Raw genomic sequence first — 20,805 nt, forward strand, 5'->3', positions numbered from 1 at the left:
TAGGTGGGAAAGTCCAGGATTCGCTCATAGTCATACATGTAATAAGATTTAATCACAAGTTTCTTTGTGCCATTAGTCACAAAGACTTGAGCCCAACGGGGGGGAGGTCCATGAACACACATGGCTAAAGATTTAATCAGTGAGTGTGTGGCTGGCTGGCCCAAAATTGTGGCCTTGTTCCCATTAGTCTTGTATTCAGAACAATCAATAACTGTACAAAAGAGAGTCGATGTTTTAGAGTATATGTATGTATGTATACGTGTGTGGCCGTGATCCACCAAACAGCGCATTAAAAAGATTCATGACAAGAATAAAGTGGAATCAGGTTCTCTCTATTTGTACAAGTTGCAGAAAAGGATGCAGCATCTTTCGAAAAGGAAGTCGATAGTACCATCATTTATTACGGAAAGGTCAGCAGAGGTGGCTTCTTTGCTCATGTTGCACTGACCCATTGTTTCTATTCCCCAGCAGATGGAGCACAAATTATTTGCACCACAACTCGCTGATAGTTGCAGCCGCGGTGGCAATGCCTGTCCTAGTTTTCATATATTCCCTGCAGAGACTACCATTCGTTCTAGCTTTCACAATAGAAAAATTAGAAAAACAAAAGGATATAGTTCTTGGACTCTTTCAGGCCAGCGCAAAATCCACCAGATATATTTGTATGTGGCTTAGCTTCCAACTATAAAGTTGTATCACAAGCTTCACATACACAAGACCAGGCTGTGAGTAGTAGGAAATCACCATGAGATCATTAATGCTTCGGATTTTATTCTACTACTAGAATATGTCTTCTATTTGAGCCAGTGAATTTACTGAAAGGCAAGCGAGATCATTTTAATTGACACGCACTGGCGATGTCTTACATGCATTAAGACCATCTGCCTTTTCTTCTCTAATGTTAACATTTTTTTTTTTTCTGCAGATTGTCAACATATAGAAAAAAGATCAAAAGATTACCTTCTAAAGTCCTATCCGCCATTGCTGAGTGGACCTGTATGCTTGGTGTTGATGAGATCAGAGAACCATAAACAAGTTGGTGTGTCTAAAAAGTGTCTGTCTACTTCACTATGCATCATACAATCTATAAATCGCTGTAAACCTTTCTTCACAGAAAGAAGAAACGGAGGACACATATGCAAGTTGCTTTCTGATTCATCTCCGATTATTGTTTGGAAGCTCAAAATGCTAGAAATTAAATTTATTGTACTTTAAAGACAAAAGGCTAGTTAACTTGACATAAATCTTCAAACAGTAATCAGAACTAGTGGCTATACTAAAGAGAATGCCGCTCGACTCAATCAGACAGAGAAATACATGGTTGGATTTTGAAACAGTTTCAACTTTGCCTGAATGAAAGACGTGAGGAAGCACAGTGCTAGTGCAGTGGATTGCATCATGAATTTGCCAGTTCCAACACCTTGGGCAAGCTGGGTTGAATTAGTTTTGGTTGTGATCATGTTCAGAGAGTGGATTGGATAGATTCTCTAAATGATTGACAGATTGGAAGCAGATAAAGTAAGTAGAATCTTAGAAACATAATAAATTAGTCAAAACTCAATACCTCTAGCTCCTGACAAGGACGATTTCATTGATCTGCCGATTTCTTAACAAGTTCAGCAAAAAAGAAGAAAAATTACACGCCAAGATGACGCTACAGTCATCGAGTAATGACCATCGGGGATCTTATAACTATGAAGTAAAAGCTCATATAAACTCAGATCAAATATCGGCAAAAGGAGGCTGAATGACATGACTCAGTTCCTCAACTTGAACATCAAGAACAGAATGAAATAAACTCTCTCTCTCTCTCTCTCTCTCTCTCTCTCACTCCTGCTACATAGAAGAGAATATGCCATATTATGTACTTCCTCTAAGACAAATCTCTTACACTTAAGAACTTGGACAGGGGAAGAGACTATCAACAGAAGGTATGAGTCTGGCACAAGTAGGCAGCATTCCAAGTCTGAAAGTTTCCTCAGGCATCACGTTTTATTTTGCTGCACTTTATCGAGTCCTGTACCACCAAATTAGAATTATATACAGTGAAGAAGAGAGAGCTTAGCTTAAACTCGAATATAGAACTCCTAGCATCGCCTGATGCTCTGGATAGGCCCCTAAATTTTTCATAGCATGATACTGATCCAAAACACTAATATTTTCTGCTTCAAGGTTAAATGATCTGAATTTTATGATAACCGCAATCCATCTCTCCTACAAGTATCTGCAGATCAGCTATCTAAGCAATAACACCTCAAGCCTTTTCCTATCCACAAAGTTTACTGTGGCATTACTCATGGAATCACAGAGAGGGCCACTGTGTGAGCTTTCCATCGGGAATTTCATCATGCCATACGGATTTATTCCAAAAGGCGCTTGTATTAACTGATTACCATTTTCCGATGGCTTAAACAAGGTGGCAACTTCATTGAGTTGATTTGAATCAACTCTAATGGGGCATTGATCGGACAATGCAGGGAAAGCAGCTGAAGTTGACGGCATAGTACGTGCAGCCGGTGATGGAGGTCCGTCATCCAGTAAATTGACTGTTGTAATGTCATGTATGCTGGATCTTCTCTTATCATTTGTACCGGAATTATGCCTGATGAAGAACTTCTGAGCATGGCTAGCCACTTGGGTAGGAGTCCTGGTCTTGACGAAATTCCGGGCTATGTTTCTCCAATCCCCTTTACCAAATTTCTCCAGACCTAGCAGAAACCTCCTGAAACCAAGTAAACAAAATTCGTCGTCAGTAGGAGATAAAAATGACAAGCACAGTAGCAAGATAAGCTACTGTTTTAAGTTTATATGCAACCCAAAAGTAAATAAAAGTATCAACGCCAATAGAAACTGACTCGTGCTCCTCTTTACTCCAAGGGACTCCTTTCTTCCTCTCTTGATCAGATGCTCTGCCTCCTGATCTCTTCCCATAGACACAGTACGACGACTGCTTCAGCCCTTCAAAGCTATGGCTGCCCTGGATGTCGAATGTAAAATCCAAATTTTCATATTGCGAGTAGGAGATGAACCCTGCATCTATGTTATTGATATCATTCTCCAAATCTTGGTAATGGGTAATAACATCGCCCACCGTCTTCCCTGGTATCAACGCAGCCACCTTCTCCCACTTGTCAGGGGCATCTCCATCGAAGCGGGCGAGCGCATCCTCGAAGACCTTGTTCTCCTCTTGGGTCCAATCGGCGATCCTTTTCTGGGAAAGAAACCAGCTTGAGTTGGAGAAACATGGCGACTTGGGGGGGAGTACTTCCGTCCACGCTTCCATCATCATTTCAAGGCCTCCCAAAGCTTCCTCTCAGGAATCTGAATGAAACCGCCACTTCTAAAGCTATAGAGACCTCAGGAGTTCAAAACAAGGAGAGACCTTGGAAACTAAGTTATGTCCAATGGAAAAATACCTTTCAGAACGATCAAGGAGACTTAAAATTAGATGAAAAGAAGGAGAATTACACTAACGAGGAGGGTAAAAGATGGATCGCAAGACAGTTCATTCTAGGAAGAGTAAAAGAAAGGAAGAAAGATCGCAGATTAGGATTCGATCTCATAAGCCCCGTTAAAACCTCGACCACTAATTAGCACAAAAAGAATTTAGAAAAAAAAAAAAGGGAGATTGATGAAAGATCAAGGGAGCAGAAACCAAGCCGATAAGAAACAAAGATGATATTTCTTTTTCCTTTTTTCTTTTTCTTTTTTCTTACCCTTCTTGTTGTGCGAAGTTGAATGAGAACGGAAAGAGGATGAGGGATAACTAGCAGAAGGAATCCAAATTATAAAATGTCAATCCTCCCCTTCAGTTTTATACCGCTTCCACCATTTGAGACCTAAAGGCAGCAATTGGTGTGGTCGGCACAACGGAACACAAATTTACTGACTATTTTAAAGCTAAAACTATACTATATTGTTCTGATAATAAAATACCCATCTTTATATATAGTCTTCAGAAAACCCTAATACCTCCTAAGAACTCAAGTTGGATTGGTCCTTGCTCCTCATTAATTACCTCCTAATCCTTTCACTCTTGTCCAACTAAATCTTATCGAAACAAGAAAAAGAATTAAGAAGAATAAGAATAATTTTATTCTAGCTATAACCCATTACCATTAGCAAGCAATGAAATTTACTTCCAGCAACAGCATCGATCTATCCTTTTGGTTTGTCATTTAATTTGCTTTCGGTTGGAATAGGATCGCTCATTGCCATCTCTTCCCCCATGTTGCTTGCTGGTCCCAACTCTTGATGTGACCAACTGCCACCCACCCCATCTCTCTCTCTCTCTCTCTCTCTCTCTCTCTCTCCCTCATTCCATTCCAATGGTCGGTCAGCTATTTCGTTTTTTACTTGCCAGGCCACGTGTCGACTGGCAATAGGCAGCTTGGGCTTTAGTAGTTAAGTACGAGTAATTCTATTAGTAGTCTCCTCGTATTTAGTTTGTTATCGTAAAGAGTCGATATCTTACTCACCTCTGTTCTGCACAACGGACAAACTAACCTCACCAAATCACCATTTAGCAATATTATTTACAATATATAGGGTAGGCTAATGAGATTCCGACAGCTCGAAAAGAGACAAGGTGATTGGTTCCTCACGTTCAGCAACGGCTTTGGAGTGGGAGATCCTGTTTCACTATATATTTTACTCCTGTCTATGGAATCCTATGTGGTGTAGGATACTATATATATGGTAGATCTACTCACTACTACTATATACATATACATATATATATATACACACACACATTGACATAGTGCAAGTGGAAGTGGTGGTACATTACTATTTTAGATAGCGATAACTTATAATCTACATGCATATAACTCCAAAGCCATCAGTATTCGTAGCCGACTAAAACAAATGTCAGCCCTCCATTAGGCCGGGAGAAAGTACACCACAAAAATAACAGAATTTATACGTTATGTTAAGGGGAAAAGGAGAAGATTCCCTTACTTGGTTGCATAGATTGGAATAGTTAAAGATCCCACTAGTAGACGCAGAGTGGAGTGGGTGGATCTTTCTGTTCAAGAGATTCCATGTTGTGATACTTATTGGGAGAAGGCCGAGGGGGGAGACCACCACCACTCACTCACAGTATATTCAACGTACGTTTTATTGGCCAATTGAGGGGGTCCACCTAAGTTGTAAGTGTTAGGCTGGACGCCCCCCCTTACCTCCTCACAAATCATGTGATCGAGGATCGATCTCTTCTCTCTCTCTCTCTCTCTACAATGCCAACAATGCCAACAATGCCAACGATGCCAAAGCCTTTGTTGCACGAGAAAAACTATAGCTTAAAGTGGGACCCAAGGGGACTTGTATTGGGCCCAACGGTTGGGCCAACGAAGCCCATATGGACTAATATTTTCGTAATCATGTAAGGGCCCACTCCACGGCCCATGAAGCAATCGACTGCATATTTGTATTGCAGGTAAAATTAATTTTTGGGGTCAACGCTAGTTCGACTACTGACATCTAGCTCCAGTTGGAGGCTATGATTAGACTTGACGTACATGGGCCCAAATTGCATTGGATGTATCCCGCTAGAAATGTTGGAAAGTAGTTGTCTCCACTGATTAAAACGTTGACAACTTAGCAGGCTAAGCTCTCCTTCATATATATTATATATACTTGCAAAAAAGATATCCTAGTTGTTGGATGTTTTAACATAGAATTAGTTTAAGAGGAGTGTTAATAGGATATAGGGCGTGTTTGATTGCAGGATTACATAAGGGGATAAGTCATTCATGGATTTATCAGAAAGGATTACTTAGTATCACTTATGTTTACTAAGTGATATGCCATATTTTAATTTTAATCTAATATTTTGTTTATATATAATTATATATGGGATAATTAAATGAAATATATATTATTAGTCTCGATAAAGAAAATTAATAATATCAATTAATCTTTTTAAACTAATATTGATTATGTTGACTATCAAAATTAATCAAACTAAATTTCAAAATAATCAGAACTAAAAACCCAAGGTAATAAAAATAATACAATAAAGATAATATAAGAACATGTAATAAAAAATGTATTGTTTGACAAATATAAAATATAAAATACTAATTAAAAATATCAGAAAAATGAAATATAAAAATTAAGTTAAGATTTTAGTTGTTATTTATATATCTAAATTTATTATTCTTTTACACAAAAGTAATATAATAATAATGTACTTATCCATCCACGGGAGATATATCTTCTTTTAGTGCTGTCTATGTGAGGCTGGTCAAATAACTAATCTAACTCTATAATTATATCTCTTAAACAAACACATTCTTTTAGTGTTTTAAATATGCCGCTAAAATTAATAGAAGAAAACCACATGAGAATTAGGTGTTTCCTTTTTTAAAGTATCCGAATGTTTTCGTTAGAAGAATTAAGTTGGATTAGACCAACTAATGAAAACGTTGCCTTCGATCACCAAACATGGTTGGTAAGTCTTACGCAAGCTACACCATCACGGCACCACTTCCATCTGTATTGCGACATTCAACCACACAATGAATAAATATATTTCACATTGTTTCGTTCTATTACATGATTCATTTATTACAGGTAAAAAATGGTAAGGGAAATTGGACACCCACATAGCCAAAGACAAAATAGTTTCCATCTTATGGAAATTAAGGAAAAAAAGAGCTACAGAATTGAAAACGACTTCCAAAACAAAGCCACAACTAATTTTAAGTATCCATACACTCAACCTTTTACCCCAATCACATCTCTCTTTAATGACTTGCAGAATCCGATAATGGCTTTTCTTCTCCACGTTCACCAAAGAGAACATTATTCTTTTTTGGGGTTTCCCAAACATGATCATCTCAGCATGCTGGTAGATCCTTTGGCGGCGGTATTAAAGACTCATTTGGACCCTTCCCATTCTCTACCAAAAATGCCATTTTTAACCCCCACGTAGTGTGCACTTCCAAGTGACAATGCATGAACCAAACACCTACACCAACACAAAATATATATAATATTAGATTAGAACAAGAAATATATCAACTCTTTTAATATCTATATATATATATATATATATGTACGTATATGTGTATGTATATGTGTATACCTGGGTTATCTGCTCTGAATCTTATAGCAGTCCACCCTGCTGCGGGCACTCCAATGGTGCTACGCTCGACTGGGTCTACGAGATTGAACTTAGAGGGAGATGTCTTAGGATCAAAATTTCCAAGCCCTCTCCCAACTGCAAAGAAGTTGTAGCCATGCAAATGGATCGGATGGTTCTCAGGTGCTATAATTCCTGTACCTTGGAGTACTAGTTGCACTGTAGAATTATAAGGGAGGCGATAAACCCTAGTTCCGTTCATCGTCTGCATATTATTCGGGCCACTGCCCGTGTAATTGAAAACTATCTGGGGATTCGCGGGGAAATCGTCGGTAAACACACCGCTGATGTTATAGTAATGCGCTTGCAGGATGGCGGTGTTCGGCATGACGAAGGTAACGTTATTCATGTCGGCGAGGACCCTAGATCCGTTGACGCAAGTAGGACAAGCGTTGACGCCGACGCCAATGGTGAAGAGGAGAGAGTGGTCGATTTTTAATGGCACATTCGCTGGAAACTCCCTCGAGTTCAGGCTACGGAGGGAGTCGATGAAGTTAGACGCTACCGGGGTAGCGTTCTGCGGCGGCGGAGTGACGGTGGTGAGGGCGGTGGTGGAAAGTGTATTCGTATAGTGCACGGTAGCTGTGGCGGTGAGATTGTCGACGGGGATGGGCGAGTCCATAAAAGGCGAGACGGTGACTAGGTACCGTCCGGCGCTTTTGTCGGCATAGAGGAGGACGTTGGTGGTCTGGCCCGGCGTAATGAGGACGGTGTCGGTCGTGAACGGCTTAGTATAGACGGCATCCACTTCTACTACCGTTAGATTATGGCCCGCAACCTTAAAGAAGAGCTCATCATTAAGAGCAGCGTTGATGATCCGTAGCATGTACGTTTTCCCACTCTCCACTTGTAACTTGAATCCATCTGTATATACATATATATGCCAACCATGCATTAATTAATTTGAAGTAATATCATCCAGAATTAGACTATATATATATATATATATATATATAAGACATAGCTTAGGTGTACGCACGTACTAACCTTGTGGAGAAGCACAAGCGGACATGGGACCAGGGTGACCGTTAATGGTATGAGCATCCGAAACATTGGGTGGCAAACCAGCACTCATAGCCTGGTTGATCACGAGTTCCGTATCGGATTTCCACCATTCACCTGCAATTAATTCATATTTATGAAGCAATCATGTACGCCATGTCCGTGTATGTATACATCCTATATGCAAGAGTTTGATAAATATATGTATATATATTGTTAATTAATTAGTTATACCTAAGACTACGACGACCTCCTTATCGGGAGTGGGGAAGGGATATGGTACGTGAAGCTTAGGAAGGATGACAATAGCACCATGAATGGTAACCCTTAGCCAAAGGATGTGAGCGTGCCAAAACAGCGTTCCTCTCTGGCCTGTGATCGTAAATTTGTACACAAAATTCTGGCCCGGTTGAATAGGACACTGTGTGATATAGGCCGGGCCATCGTACCAGCCCGTTCTAAGCTGCCTCACTCCATGCCTGTGAACATATACGATGGATTACTACCTCTTGGTTTGATAATTAATTATATTGCACTCAAAAGGTTAGGATGATTCAGAGATGGATCGATGGAGACTGCTCACCAGTGGACAGTAACATTATATTTTACATGGTTGACGACCTTCACGATTAAATTGTCGCCTTCTCTCACGTAGAGGGTTGGCCCCGGGAACTTGCCGTTCACGGTGACGATGGGCTTCGTGGAGCATAACCGACTCATATTCTTCGAAACCACCTGCGCAATTATATATGTATATATAGAACCAGTACAAACACAAATCTATACAAATAATCTTATTTAACGTTTACTAAATTGATAAGCAAGAGGGCATAGCGCAAATGCATGAAGTCAGGAATATTAATGACTCAAATTAATACGCACGTTAAACTTGTAATGACGAGTCCGTCCGTCAACAAGAACAGGAAGCAGGCAAGCCACCAAAACTAATGTCCGAAGCCAAGACTCCATCTTCTTCTCCCTCTCCTTCCCTTCCCTTGCCTTGCCTTGATCTCTGAGCCCTCTCTCTCTCTCTATTGTTCAGAATGGTTGGAGTACTTTGATTGCATGGAATGACTGGCCAACATATCCTTATAATGGGTTGGGACTTTTAGCTGCCGAGTCGTTTTTAATTGTAGGTAAGGGAACCTTGAATAACAAGGTTATGGTAGAATTACCACATACCGATTCTAGATTACTTGAACTCCACATAAAGCTCAAATATCTCAATACGATGTAATTCTGGAACCTGCTTCAATGAGCTAAGTGTCATTTTCCATTGGTTAAGAGATGCATTACAGATATTAACTTCGAAAATACTCGGATTGCATATGGATTATTCTGTATTTGAGTCCTAAAATTTACTCCATGTTCACTTGGTTAGGTAATGGGTAGTTATCGTTTTTTTTTTGTAAACGGAGATGAAATTGGACTGACACGACCGTACCGTTCAGACTGATATCTTCTCTGAAAGCATAGAAGGAGAGTTGTAATGTTTTGTCTTGTCAAGCATTACAGCCCAAAAACTCGCAGCTATCACGTTGTTGCAATTTGAAGGTAAAAGGCAAACGTTATTGCTGTCGCCATTTTGACGAGTTGTACTCCAACTATTACTCCATATTGAATTGCAAATACTGCGAGCGGAAATGTTAGGGAATTAGATCAAACAGGTGGCGAGAAAAAAAAGGCAATCACTTGCTTATCCATATTAAATTAACCTACCTTTTAATTGCACTCACTAATTATATAATCTTATTTTCATGTTGCCATGGTCTTTCTTTTACTGCTATAATGGTGTTTATGGCCGCATGCTTATCGACAAACAATGACTTCCTAAACTATGGTTGAGAAGTAGCTTTCTACGGTGTGGTGGAGAGACTGTTTGCTAGTTTGAAACAAAAGCTATCTATATGTGATTAGCAGCTTTACCATATACTTAGCTGTCCAGTGGGTATAAGTGGGCCAGCCCAATTCGATCTGCCAAAGTGTGAGATGGGCCCTGAATTAATCCAAGGTCATCGACTCGACCACAATGCCAACAAGCTTAGAAATTTTCTCGGAACATTTAGATATTCTCTCGGAGAATCTTAACAAAATTAAGCACTCGGAGTATCTTAAACCTTCTTGTAACTAATCCCCCCTGGTTCTCCTTGTTAGATTCCCCTGCACTCCGTCACGATCGTGACAGAATCGTAACGACCCGATATTAGTTATCGGATTTCAAATGTATCTCTCACCATCCTTCCGGCTGGAATAAGAGTTATCTTCCCTTGTTCTAGTTCGCTGGAATAAAACTTATTCCGCTTGTGGCCGTAGCCTAGAGGTGACAGCTTTCTCTTCTCTATCGCGATTTGATGTGATGTTTTATTATTTCCTCATAGATGTTTAAGAAGAAAAATTATGATAGACAGAGGTGTTTGATGTTTATTACTAGATCTTTCCAATTGGCTAGCAACTTCTTGATCTTTGATCTTCTCTCTGCTAGGAAATAGAGCTAAGAAATGATTTCATCGTCGTTATTATGGACACTCGTGTTTTACAGTACTCTACATTCATATCCCAGTGCTAAGTAATTTGTTGCAGTCGAAACCCATGGAGGAGGCTGAAGATAAGTATACAAAAGATGGAACGAGAGATATCCACGGGAATCCTGCCATCAAGAAGAATACTGGGAATTGGAGAGCTTGCCCCTACATTCTTGGTAAGTAGTGATGTTTCAACTATGTCAGTTGATGACCTTTCTTGAGTGTCTTTATGACATGATGTATTTTACCAATGTTTTATATGTAGCGAATGAATGCTGCGAGCGATTGGCATATTATGGGATGAGCACCAATCTGGTGAACTACATGAAAACTCGTCTCCACCAAGGAAATACAACTGCATCAAACAATGTCACTAACTGGTCAGGCACATGCTATATTACCCCATTGCTCGGGGCTTTTATAGCTGATGCCTACTTTGGAAGATATTGGACAATTGCTACCTTTATGATAGTCTATATCTTTGTAAGTTAATGTCAGAATTCTCCATCATTCTATTCCATAAACTCAATCTATTTTTTTTTTCTCTTTACAGGGTTTGACGTTATTAACAATGTCAGCATCCGTCAAGGGGCTAAAACCTTACTACTGTCAAAACGGTGTTTGCGACCCAACAAAAACACAAACTGCACTTGTTTTCCTTGCACTATATCTCATTGCATTGGGCACCGGAGGAATCAAGCCTTGTGTCTCTTCTTTCGGGGCTGACCAATTCGACGAATCAGATGAGTCAGAGAAGAAAAGGAAGAGCTCCTTCTTCAATTGGTTCTACTTATCCATTAACATTGGGGCCTTAGTTGCTTCCTCTATCCTAGTGTGGATACAGATGAACGTGGGATGGGGTTGGGGCTTTGGAATCCCAGCCGTGGCAATGGCTATCGCCGTCGTTAGCTTCTTCTTCGGAACGCCACTATATAGACACCAGAAACCTGGGGGAAGCCCGCTTACGTGAATTGTGCAGGTTGTAATTGCATCGTTCAGGAAATCCGGAGTGAAGGTGCCTGGTAATACTTCTCTATTGTATGAAGTGACGGAGACGGAGTCTGCAATTCAAGGCAGCCGTAAGCTTGAGCACACAAATGAGCTTAAGTTAGTTCACCAAATCTATGCATTTCCTTTCCTCACTAAACAAAATCTTGTTTGTACTTGGCTTGTGCTCAGCATTTGGTAGTCTTTGAACATTGCTTACATGCTCTCCTGCTCAGGTTCTTCGACAAGGCAGCAGTGATAACTCAAGAGGAGAACAAGAAGAGCCCTGTGAATCCATGGAGGCTCTGTACTGTCACCCAGGTCGAAGAACTCAAGAGCATAGTTCGCATTCTTCCAATCTGGGCCAGTGGCATCATCTTCTCCACCGTCTACAGCCAAATGAGCACCATGTTTGTTCTACAAGGCAACACTCTGGATCCCCACATGGGCCCAAGCTTCAAGATTCCGGCCGCCTCCCTCTCCATCTTCGACACCATCAGCGTCATCGTCTGGGTTCCAATCTACGATCGCTTCATCGTCCCATTTGCCCGCAAGTTCACCGGGCGAAACCGCGGGTTCACGCAGCTAACCCGCATGGGCATCGGCCTCGTCATCTCAATATTCTCCATGTTGGCCGCTGGAATTCTGGAGGTCATAAGGCTTCGCACTGTGGCAAGAGACAAGTTATATGACTATAATGGCTACGTGCCCATATCCATATTTTGGCAAGTTCCTCAGTACTTCATTGTTGGCGCAGCAGAGGTGTTCACGTTTATTGGGCAGTTGGAGTTCTTTTATGATCAAGCACCAGATGCCATGAGGAGCAGTTGCTCTGCACTCTCGCTCACCACTGCAGCACTTGGGAATTACTTGAGCACGTTGCTCGTCACGATTGTTAAAGGGATTACCACCAAGAATGGGAAGCTTGGGTGGATTCCGGACAATCTTAACCGAGGTCATCTCGATTACTTCTTTTGGCTGCTGGCTGTGCTTAGCCTGTTCAACTTTGTGGTTTACCTTTGGATTGCTAAGAGGTACAGTTACAAGGCAACTGTTGAGGATGAGGTGGAGTCTGGTAGTGCTTAGGTAGTGAGTAGAATAGAATGTTAGTGCATTTCTACTTGTTTTCCAGTCTTTGGTACGAGTTCCTTTTTTTTATTTTTCAATAATGGGTTTGGTGTATATTTAACTTTTTAAGAATGCTAAATTTTTAAGATGTATTATGCCTTGGTTTTGTACAAAGACGAGCATATGCAAACTTTAGAAGGGCAAATGAGCAACCAAGAGACGTTGAACCAAATATACTATATGCAGAAAACTAGCTAGAAACCCACAATGGAGCTAATAATAATTTATTCAATTTCTTTGGAACCATATCAATAGAGCAATGATGCATGTCTTTAGAGTTCACACTCGGTAGTTACATGGACACAAAGGGAAAAATGATCACAAGACAACTGTTAGGTTCAACTTCTGGAGTTGAGAATAAGTTTGACTGATGCAACAAACACAAATTGCCACGCTAGGGGTCAAAATTTTTGGCCTCATCACTTACTTGATGAGCACTCCTCATACCTGACTCAGTCTGTGGTCTGTGGAAGATGGATGCCCTTGCCACTGCCTAGTTCGAGATGAGAGGAGTATAAATTTGAAGATCTGAATGAAGCCAGTGGTCCTAGCTCTTTGACCTTCCATTAAGAACACAGATGAGAGCCTTTCATATTTTCCAGATAAGTTACGCTGTAGATAACAACAATTCCCTACTTGCGGAGGAACAGATCATGAAAAACCTGAAGTGTACTTTGCAGGCTTTTGAAGAGACTGCAGAAATTAGCAGAGTTCCGATAGAGAAGATTGAGAATGTTCTGGAGGAGATTTAGGATCACACTGGATGAGACTTAAATGAAGGCCTGTTCTGCAAGAGTCTGCCTGCAGAATACTAACACACATACGGGAGAAAGAAAACTAAGATTGAAAGACAAGCCAATATATCTAGGTAGCCTTAATCATTGCATAATAGCCTTAATCTCAATCCAAAAGTGCTGGTTGATGCCAATTGCAAAGTCTAAATATATAACTTGCGCTGATCTCCTTACTGACCATCACAGTAGGCACTGCTGTGTAACTTACCATCGGGTTGATCTGCGAGGTGAGTCTGGCTTTGATAACTGTGGAAACAGAATAGAGAAAATTAGTGAAAGACAACTGCCGCGGTGGAACTTCTTCACAAGTCTCTTGGCAAATGGAAGTTTTGTTAACTATATAGTGCATTAAAATTATTGCAACCAAATAATTCTTAATCAGCAATGTTGCTTGGTATAATAAACCACAAAACTCTCATAGTTGTGGTCTGATACATTCCATCCTTTGCTTTTGCATCAAAGAAAGATCTTGGCAATATAACTTCCACTGCCAAACTAAGTAACTCAGTTACCAACTTTGATGCTCTACAGATTTTATCTCTTCCAAATCATAATAAACCTAGATAACAAATTAAACAAAGTCATAAATATTAAGTACAAGTTAATAGACCTGCCTCAGATGTGGAGTTATAGGCCGATGACTGCAAAAGTCGGCAAATGGATTTGTAAAGCAGGAATATTCTTCAGTGACTACTGGCATATATGCAACTGAAGGATGAAATGCCAGTATTAGAAATCACAACCATGTTTCTGCAGGCAATCAATATATGTATTTGAAGCATGGTACATGAACGAGTGTAGAGAGAGTAGCATAAAATAGTTGAGTGAAAGAGGACGCTCAGCTTGCACAAGATTTCTACGGAGGTCACGTTAAGAAAGGCCTGTAATTGACGACTCCAAAACCAGTATTCCCCAGGTAATAATAGCAGTCGACATAGTGCCACAACCTAAAGAATCATCCAATAGCTTGACTGCATAGGTGATTCCTCTCAAGCATTTCGTCGAACAACTTGATGGCATTATCCAAGTCGCCATTTTAAAGCGAAATATAGATAGGAAGGCCATAAGAGACGCCCTTGGCTCGACGTCGCGGCAGGAATGTCTTGTACGAGATTCCCAGTTGATTAAGGAAGCCCGATGCAGGTCTGGAGGTTAGGGACGACGCGGCCTCGGTTCCTCGAGATTGAGTGAGTTGCCGTCGGCAGTTTTGGTTTGGTTACCTGTTGGCTTCGACTTTTCGACAACTTTATACTTGTGGACTTTACTTAGAGCTTGTTTTCTTCTTTGTTTTGGATGGAATTAAACTTCATACCTTATTAAACTTCTTATTGCAAATCTATGTTTCGTAAATTAAAAATTCAAATTCTCATACACAGTGATATTGTAAGATATATATATCATTGCATCGTATAAAATACATAATATGTTGAGAAAAAAAGGCAGTCAGAAAAATATTCTAGGGAATCAATGACTTTCCTCTTTTTTTTAGAAAAAAAGAAAGAATTGCTTTGTGGCACAAATGAAGCGACAGGTTATTGAAATAATACTTTAGAAATAATGCTTGTAGTTTAATAAGTTTCTATAAGGCAGAGCTCAAAAACTATACGAGCATAGTTTATAATAAGACCATAAAGATTAGTAAAGTAATACCATCTAGAAGCAATACGACTAAAAAAGGTTCATTAATATCCTGCCCGTAATAATAATAATAATAATAATAATAATAATAATAATAATAATAATAATAATAATAATAATAATAAAAGTCTTAGTAATTTTTATTCTCTATGGAAATCTTTTTTCTCTTTTAGCTCTTATATGTAGGATAACTATATTATCTTCTCATCAAATTTCTGAGATATGATTAAAGGATAAATATCCCTTGATAAGAGATAAATATTTTGTTACCAGAAAATAAATGTCCACCTTTATCTTATTTAAGATGTTTCTTATCTGGCGATTAGATAAGCCCCAGTCTTGTTTAAATCAAGTATATGCTTACTTTTAAATTAATTTTGTATCCAAATAAGTGTATGACAATCTACTTAAACTATTATTCTCTCTCCTTTTAAATTCCATTGAATTATGTTAATAGAATCTAATTACTATTTGTCATTAAAAAATATTATTTTAATTAATTATTATTTCAATCACTATCTCTCTCTTATCTCTTTCCTCTCTCTCATTTTTCTCATTCATTCGTTTTTATATATTTTTATATCCTAACATTTTTTTATATCATAAACTATTATTTAAGTTAAAAAAATGAGAATAATTAATTAGATTTAAGTTTTTTTTAGGTGCAACCCGTAGGCAGGCAGATAAATTCATTGACTCTGATCATAATTTACAAGCTTGATACATATAAAAAGGGAAAGATATTTTAAAGAGCTCCAGTACTAGTATTACACTTAGGTGAATAAGATCTGAATGAGAAACACCAATTACATTCAAATATAATTGGCTAGCTAGTTGTAGTTTTCTTTTGATCTTAAAACGGATGTTGAAGCATTGTAGATATAAGTACAACTTACAAAAGACTTAAACAAACCACATTGTAAGAAGCGAGATAGATGGTATGGAAAATATCAAGGAGAGAAGGAAGAGAGGGAGAGAGAGAAAGAAAGGGGAAGAGATTGAGTTGACCTGTTGGGAAAAGATACCAATAGCACCTACATCCAAATGCCAAGAAAGTATTTTATCTTGTTTATTTTTCCTATTAGAAGTGTATTATTGTGAGTCGAGAATAAAATAAAGTTTGTTATCCTCACTCATGGTCATGGGCCAGGGGTAATATAATTATTTATAGCAATAAAATGGGGTAATTTGGTCATTTGCCATACCATAAGCCATCCTGGTGGTATTATTAAGGAAACCGAAGCGGAGTGGGTATTGCCAGTACCCTTCTCGTTTCTCTCCCATCAGATCCATACGCTTGGTGTCACGGGGGGTGTGGGGAGGGGCTCTCTGGGTAGCGGAAACTTCTTTTAAGTACGCTGTGAGTATTTCTTTTTCTTCGCTGGCCTCTTTCCTCTTCTTCTCTGTAACTATTTCCTTTGCTTTCTACTACTATTTCTATCTCTATTTATTTTTCGCTCGACAAACGAAACGGAGGCTGTTTTGGTCCCAAGTCCACACCCCCGTGCACCCGCCCCATTGGGCTCGGTCTCACCCCCCCGCCCCCCCTAGGTTAACTATAACTATTCCGAATTTATTTTCTCGTTAATTTGGCTTTCTTTTGATAGGATTATCAAGTCGCATGGTGATTTCCCTAATTCATGTCATGTCTCCTGGGGCATAATTAGGGACAAGGGCTTCGTTTTCTCTTCAAATTCTGATAGTTATGTTTTGGAAACTCGAGGGAGAAGTTCATGCGAGGGTTAGATTAGAATTTGATGGGAAATAGTGGATTATTTTCTCAAAAAAAAGAAAAATAATAAAATCAGATGGATTCAGAGCTATTTTGCTATCGATTACTTCCATTGCTTACGATTTCTCGTGTAGATGCTGGCACTTTTAGGGAAACACTGCATGATTGATTTTTTATTTTAATTTTTTTATATTTCTCGTCTAAATAATACTCTAATAATGTAATAAAAACTCACAGGTCTAATATTTGGGACTTCTATCTCAAAGATCATTTCACTTTTCGACAAGTAAACACGCTATTAGATTAATTACCCATACTTTCTCTTCATATTTTATTCATAAGATATAGGATATAGGATATAGCAAGAGGATTCGCTCTAATTTCCCGAGCCCAATCATCTCCAAAATGACCAGCCCACAGGCCCAGTACATTCTTCATCTAACGGTTGTGAGAGTCCACACGAATCCTATCGCGATTAATGTAACACCTCTCCTTTTGGTAAACCCAGCTACTGGAAGCTCCCGCCAAGGCGGATTCGAGAAGGCAAAATTGGCGGCAAAAACCATCCCTACGGCGGTGACCGGATCCCACCAAACGCCGGTTTCTATACTTCGGCGGAGCACCGGACTCCGATGGCCGGTATATATATCCCACGAGATGAGATCCGCGTGGATCCACTCTTAATCAGCTTTCGCCAAGAACAGGAAGAGAAAGAGATTTCCACCGCCTCCTTCTGCGAGAACCCACCTCAAGATCTCCTAGGCTTCGATCCCGTCTCGAGCTCGTCCCCTCAATCGTCCAATTCCGATCATTCCGACATCGGAGACCGGAGATGCTTCAGTCAAGAGGATGACGCGCTACTCGAAGCGGTTTTAGACGAGCTGTTTGGAGAAAGAGACGGTGGCCCGGAGAAGAAGAGGAAGAGGGATGTCGAGGAGATGGTGAGATGGGTTAGAGATCTGGCGGCGGGTCCAGTAGAGGAAAAGGAGGACGGGGAGGAGTGGGAACAGCAGATCTTGAGGTGTCGACAAGCTTTGTTGGTGAAGATGGAAGGCGTGGCTGATATGGAGGGGTTTCCTAGCTTATGTCGGCTGGTATAAAGAATCTTTTCTTCTCTTGCTTTGCTGTTCTTTGTTTTTTTTTCAATGGCGCCATCTCTTGGATTTTAGTTTCTTCAGGGTTTAACAAATTAATGCTTGAGAGGTTTGGAGGAGAATTTTGTTTTTTTTTATTTATCTATTATAAGATCAAACATTTCAATGTTTCCAGTGACTAATGAATTCTCTGCCATGGAGATTAAATCTTACAAATAAGTGCTTTAATAATTAGATATTTTATCCTTATTCAAATGATGAATTAAATTGCGCTAGTTACAATTAATCGTGAGGAATCCTTGTCAAAGCTTACAGTAGATATCTCCTTGATATCCTCAACGTTGAAATGGTTAATCATGTAAGTTACCTTCGGAATTAGTTTCCTACTCCTTGAGTGTAACTTTTATTCATGTGTAGATTAATTTGGTGTAGACCATATTGATTGTTTTGATCAGGACTGTGGACTATTACTATCAGCTTCTGAGCTTTTCTTTATTATACAAAAGATATAGTGGCTCAACAAAGTGGCATGCTGCTTTTTAAGCCTCAAATACTTTGGAGAGTTTACCATCCTTGGAATTCCTCGTGATGCCTCAGAACTTTTTGCTTCATGTACTTGTTTAAGTTCATGCATTTAAATGCCATTTCTGTTCATATCTTAGAAAGAGATAAGTGGTGGTGGGTGTTAGTTAGTCTTTGGTTTTTTCCTGTCTTCCTGCAGTCCACTACTGTGATAGGCCAAGGAATTGCTGGCCACCAAGCATAGTTCTGTGCTGATGTCAAAATTTGAGCTTTTGATAGTGCATGCTTGATGCTCCATTTGAGCACGCACAATTAATTTTTATTTACCATTTCTTTCATATTAGTATATGTTAAGCTGTTAACACATGCTCTTTTTTTTTCGTATATAAGATTTTTATTGGGATTGCCAGTTTCTGCTTGCTTATTTGTGCCTTAGAGAAGACTACTCTCAACATCAAAAACTATTGCTGTCTCTTTTTTCTGGACTCTATTCATGTCTTTTGAAACTTTTGGAGGGTCTATTACTGGTTTAATCCAAAATGTTGCACAATTCTGTCTGGAGTTGGAATTAGTCACTACCTGCAAATAGTCATCCTTGCGGAACACTAAAAGTTCTAATAATGTGGTGAGCATGAGGTTGTCCACCGGAGATTTCAATAGTATTTCTTGTTATCACATAAATAACTTTCTCTGTTTTGAAAGAATTTAACAATTTAACATTATCTTTTCATTTATGGAAACATATTCTTGCATCGTAGGTTGGATCAATAAGCAATTGGATGAATTAGACTCAGTGTCTAGATAATTTTGGAGTTTTTCAATCTCTCAATCTCTGAATTATTTTGGTTGTAACTGTATGGTCGATTACATGATTACATCTACTTCTTTTCTATTTCTACATTTATATGTTTCTAAACATTCTCTTGTCACTGTAGTACAACTTTGTTTCATTCCATGTTATTAGAATTATGTCTGTTTTTATATGCTATTTCTATTATTATGCCTTCCACTGGAACTTTGCCATTTCCATTCTTGATTCTGTTCTTGAAATAGTTCTCCATCTAATTGGATGATATGTTTGCTACAGAAAAAACAGAAAACCAGGAGCTGGTCTTTAGAATCACGGTGCAAGAATCTGACAGAAGCATTGCCGACCCGGAGGTCTGAGAGGCTATCTAGGATAACAAGGCTTACATCAGCGCATCTTATAATGCTGAGGAAACGCATTGGACGAGGTGACTCATTTCAAGCCGATATACCTGAATGGACTGGGCCCCCATCTGAGAAAGATATATCTGATTATAAGGAAGATAAAAACATCTCAAGGATGTTAGGAACTCGAGTCTGGCCAGTAGAAAGGTATATTCTAGATACTTATGAGGCAAAGGTCGGTAAAGGAAGGTCAGATTTGTGCCAGTGCTCTTCTCCAGGATCTATGGCTTGCATCAGGTCTCATACAAGCATGGCAAGGAATCAACTAAAGTATGAATTGGGTGAAACTTTCTCAAGTTGGGGATTTGACAGAATAGGTGAGGGAGTTTCTGGGTTATTGACATATGAGGGGCAAATGAGGTTTAGTGCACTTGAACGAATAAATCCTATTAAAGAACATGGGACTTTTGGGCCTGCTGTCTCAAGCATTTTATCTTGAAAGGCAGAGAATATATCTAGTGATCTACTACTAATCCAATGAATGGTGTGAGACCAGTAGATATTTGTCTGCAGAGGGAGGTTGAGGTGAACGAATATAAAGCACCATGGTGATGGAGGAAAAGGCATTTAGTTGTGGATATTCTTAGAATACTGAATGTTGAGAATCCTCTCATATTTGTCTTGTTTTTACCCTGGATATGATTATGAAGCCGCATGGTTACTACCGTCTGCAGCTTCTATTGATTGTCCAATGCATACCTTACATTATTTGGTTGGTTTTGGCGACATGCAGGTTGTTACATGGCAAATCTTTGTGGTTATTTTGATAAATGCATCACCGAATTATGGATTGTCCTTCATTTGTCCTATTTAAATATTGAACAGCCAAAGTATATGTCAAGCATAAATATGTGATTTTTATCATTTTTGTGTTCACCCTTTACAAATTCTTTTTTTTTTTTTTCTGGTTTAGAAGATTTTCTGCTTATTGCAAGCAATCTTTTATGGTAAAATACTAAAATATGTATATTATGTTTTATAGAGTGCGCATTAAATATCATTATTATAAATAAAAAAATAAAATGTA

General features: G+C 39.2%; 4 protein-coding genes and 1 pseudogene across 7 annotated transcripts; 3 read left to right on the forward strand and 2 right to left on the reverse strand.

Moving 5' to 3' along the window:
• Positions 1-1,567: 1,567 nt before the first annotated feature.
• On the reverse strand, positions 1,568-4,228 carry LOC140790033 (transcription factor DIVARICATA-like). 4 transcript variants are annotated; one of them, XM_073139939.1, is made up of 3 exons: positions 4,117-4,228; positions 2,856-3,321; positions 1,568-2,722 (listed from the first exon to the last, which is right to left on the reverse strand). In XM_073139939.1, the coding sequence occupies exons 2-3, from the start codon at positions 3,287-3,289 to the stop codon at positions 2,236-2,238; spliced, it is 921 nt and encodes a 306-aa protein (XP_072996040.1). In that variant the 5' UTR covers positions 3,290-3,321; positions 4,117-4,228; the 3' UTR covers positions 1,568-2,235. The 4 variants fall into 4 exon arrangements, with proteins under 4 accessions (XP_072996040.1, XP_072996039.1, XP_072996038.1 ...); XM_073139938.1 differs by lacking the exon at positions 4,117-4,228 and adding an exon at positions 3,717-4,094; XM_073139937.1 differs by lacking the exon at positions 4,117-4,228 and adding an exon at positions 3,717-4,093 and having other exon boundaries at positions 2,856-3,346.
• Positions 4,229-6,501: 2,273 nt separating this feature from the next.
• LOC140790818 (laccase-22-like) lies at positions 6,502-9,216 on the reverse strand. The gene is made up of 6 exons (XM_073141099.1): positions 9,032-9,216; positions 8,733-8,884; positions 8,384-8,628; positions 8,135-8,266; positions 7,091-8,011; positions 6,502-6,973 (listed from the first exon to the last, which is right to left on the reverse strand). Exons 1-6 carry the CDS (start codon positions 9,116-9,118, stop codon positions 6,843-6,845), a joined length of 1,668 nt encoding a protein of 555 aa, XP_072997200.1. The 5' UTR covers positions 9,119-9,216; the 3' UTR covers positions 6,502-6,842.
• A 1,522-nt stretch (positions 9,217-10,738) lies between these two features.
• On the forward strand, positions 10,739-11,163 carry LOC140790449 (protein NRT1/ PTR FAMILY 8.1-like). The gene is made up of 2 exons (XM_073140544.1): positions 10,739-10,847; positions 10,937-11,163. The coding sequence occupies exons 1-2, from the start codon at positions 10,739-10,741 to the stop codon at positions 11,161-11,163; spliced, it is 336 nt and encodes a 111-aa protein (XP_072996645.1).
• Positions 11,158-12,874, forward strand: LOC140790819 (protein NRT1/ PTR FAMILY 8.1-like; annotated as a pseudogene).
• Positions 12,875-16,477: 3,603 nt separating this feature from the next.
• LOC140790130 (uncharacterized) lies at positions 16,478-20,578 on the forward strand. Its single transcript, XM_073140064.1, has 3 exons — positions 16,478-16,578; positions 17,459-18,044; positions 19,654-20,578. Exons 2-3 carry the CDS (start codon positions 17,583-17,585, stop codon positions 20,215-20,217), a joined length of 1,026 nt encoding a protein of 341 aa, XP_072996165.1. The 5' UTR covers positions 16,478-16,578; positions 17,459-17,582; the 3' UTR covers positions 20,218-20,578.
• The last annotated feature ends 227 nt before the right edge of the window (positions 20,579-20,805 follow it).

This window comes from Typha latifolia, chromosome 6 (genome assembly GCF_019914945.1).
Source record: "Typha latifolia isolate L0001 chromosome 6, TyphaL0001v2, whole genome shotgun sequence".
NCBI classification, from domain to species: Eukaryota; Viridiplantae; Streptophyta; class Magnoliopsida; order Poales; family Typhaceae; genus Typha; species Typha latifolia.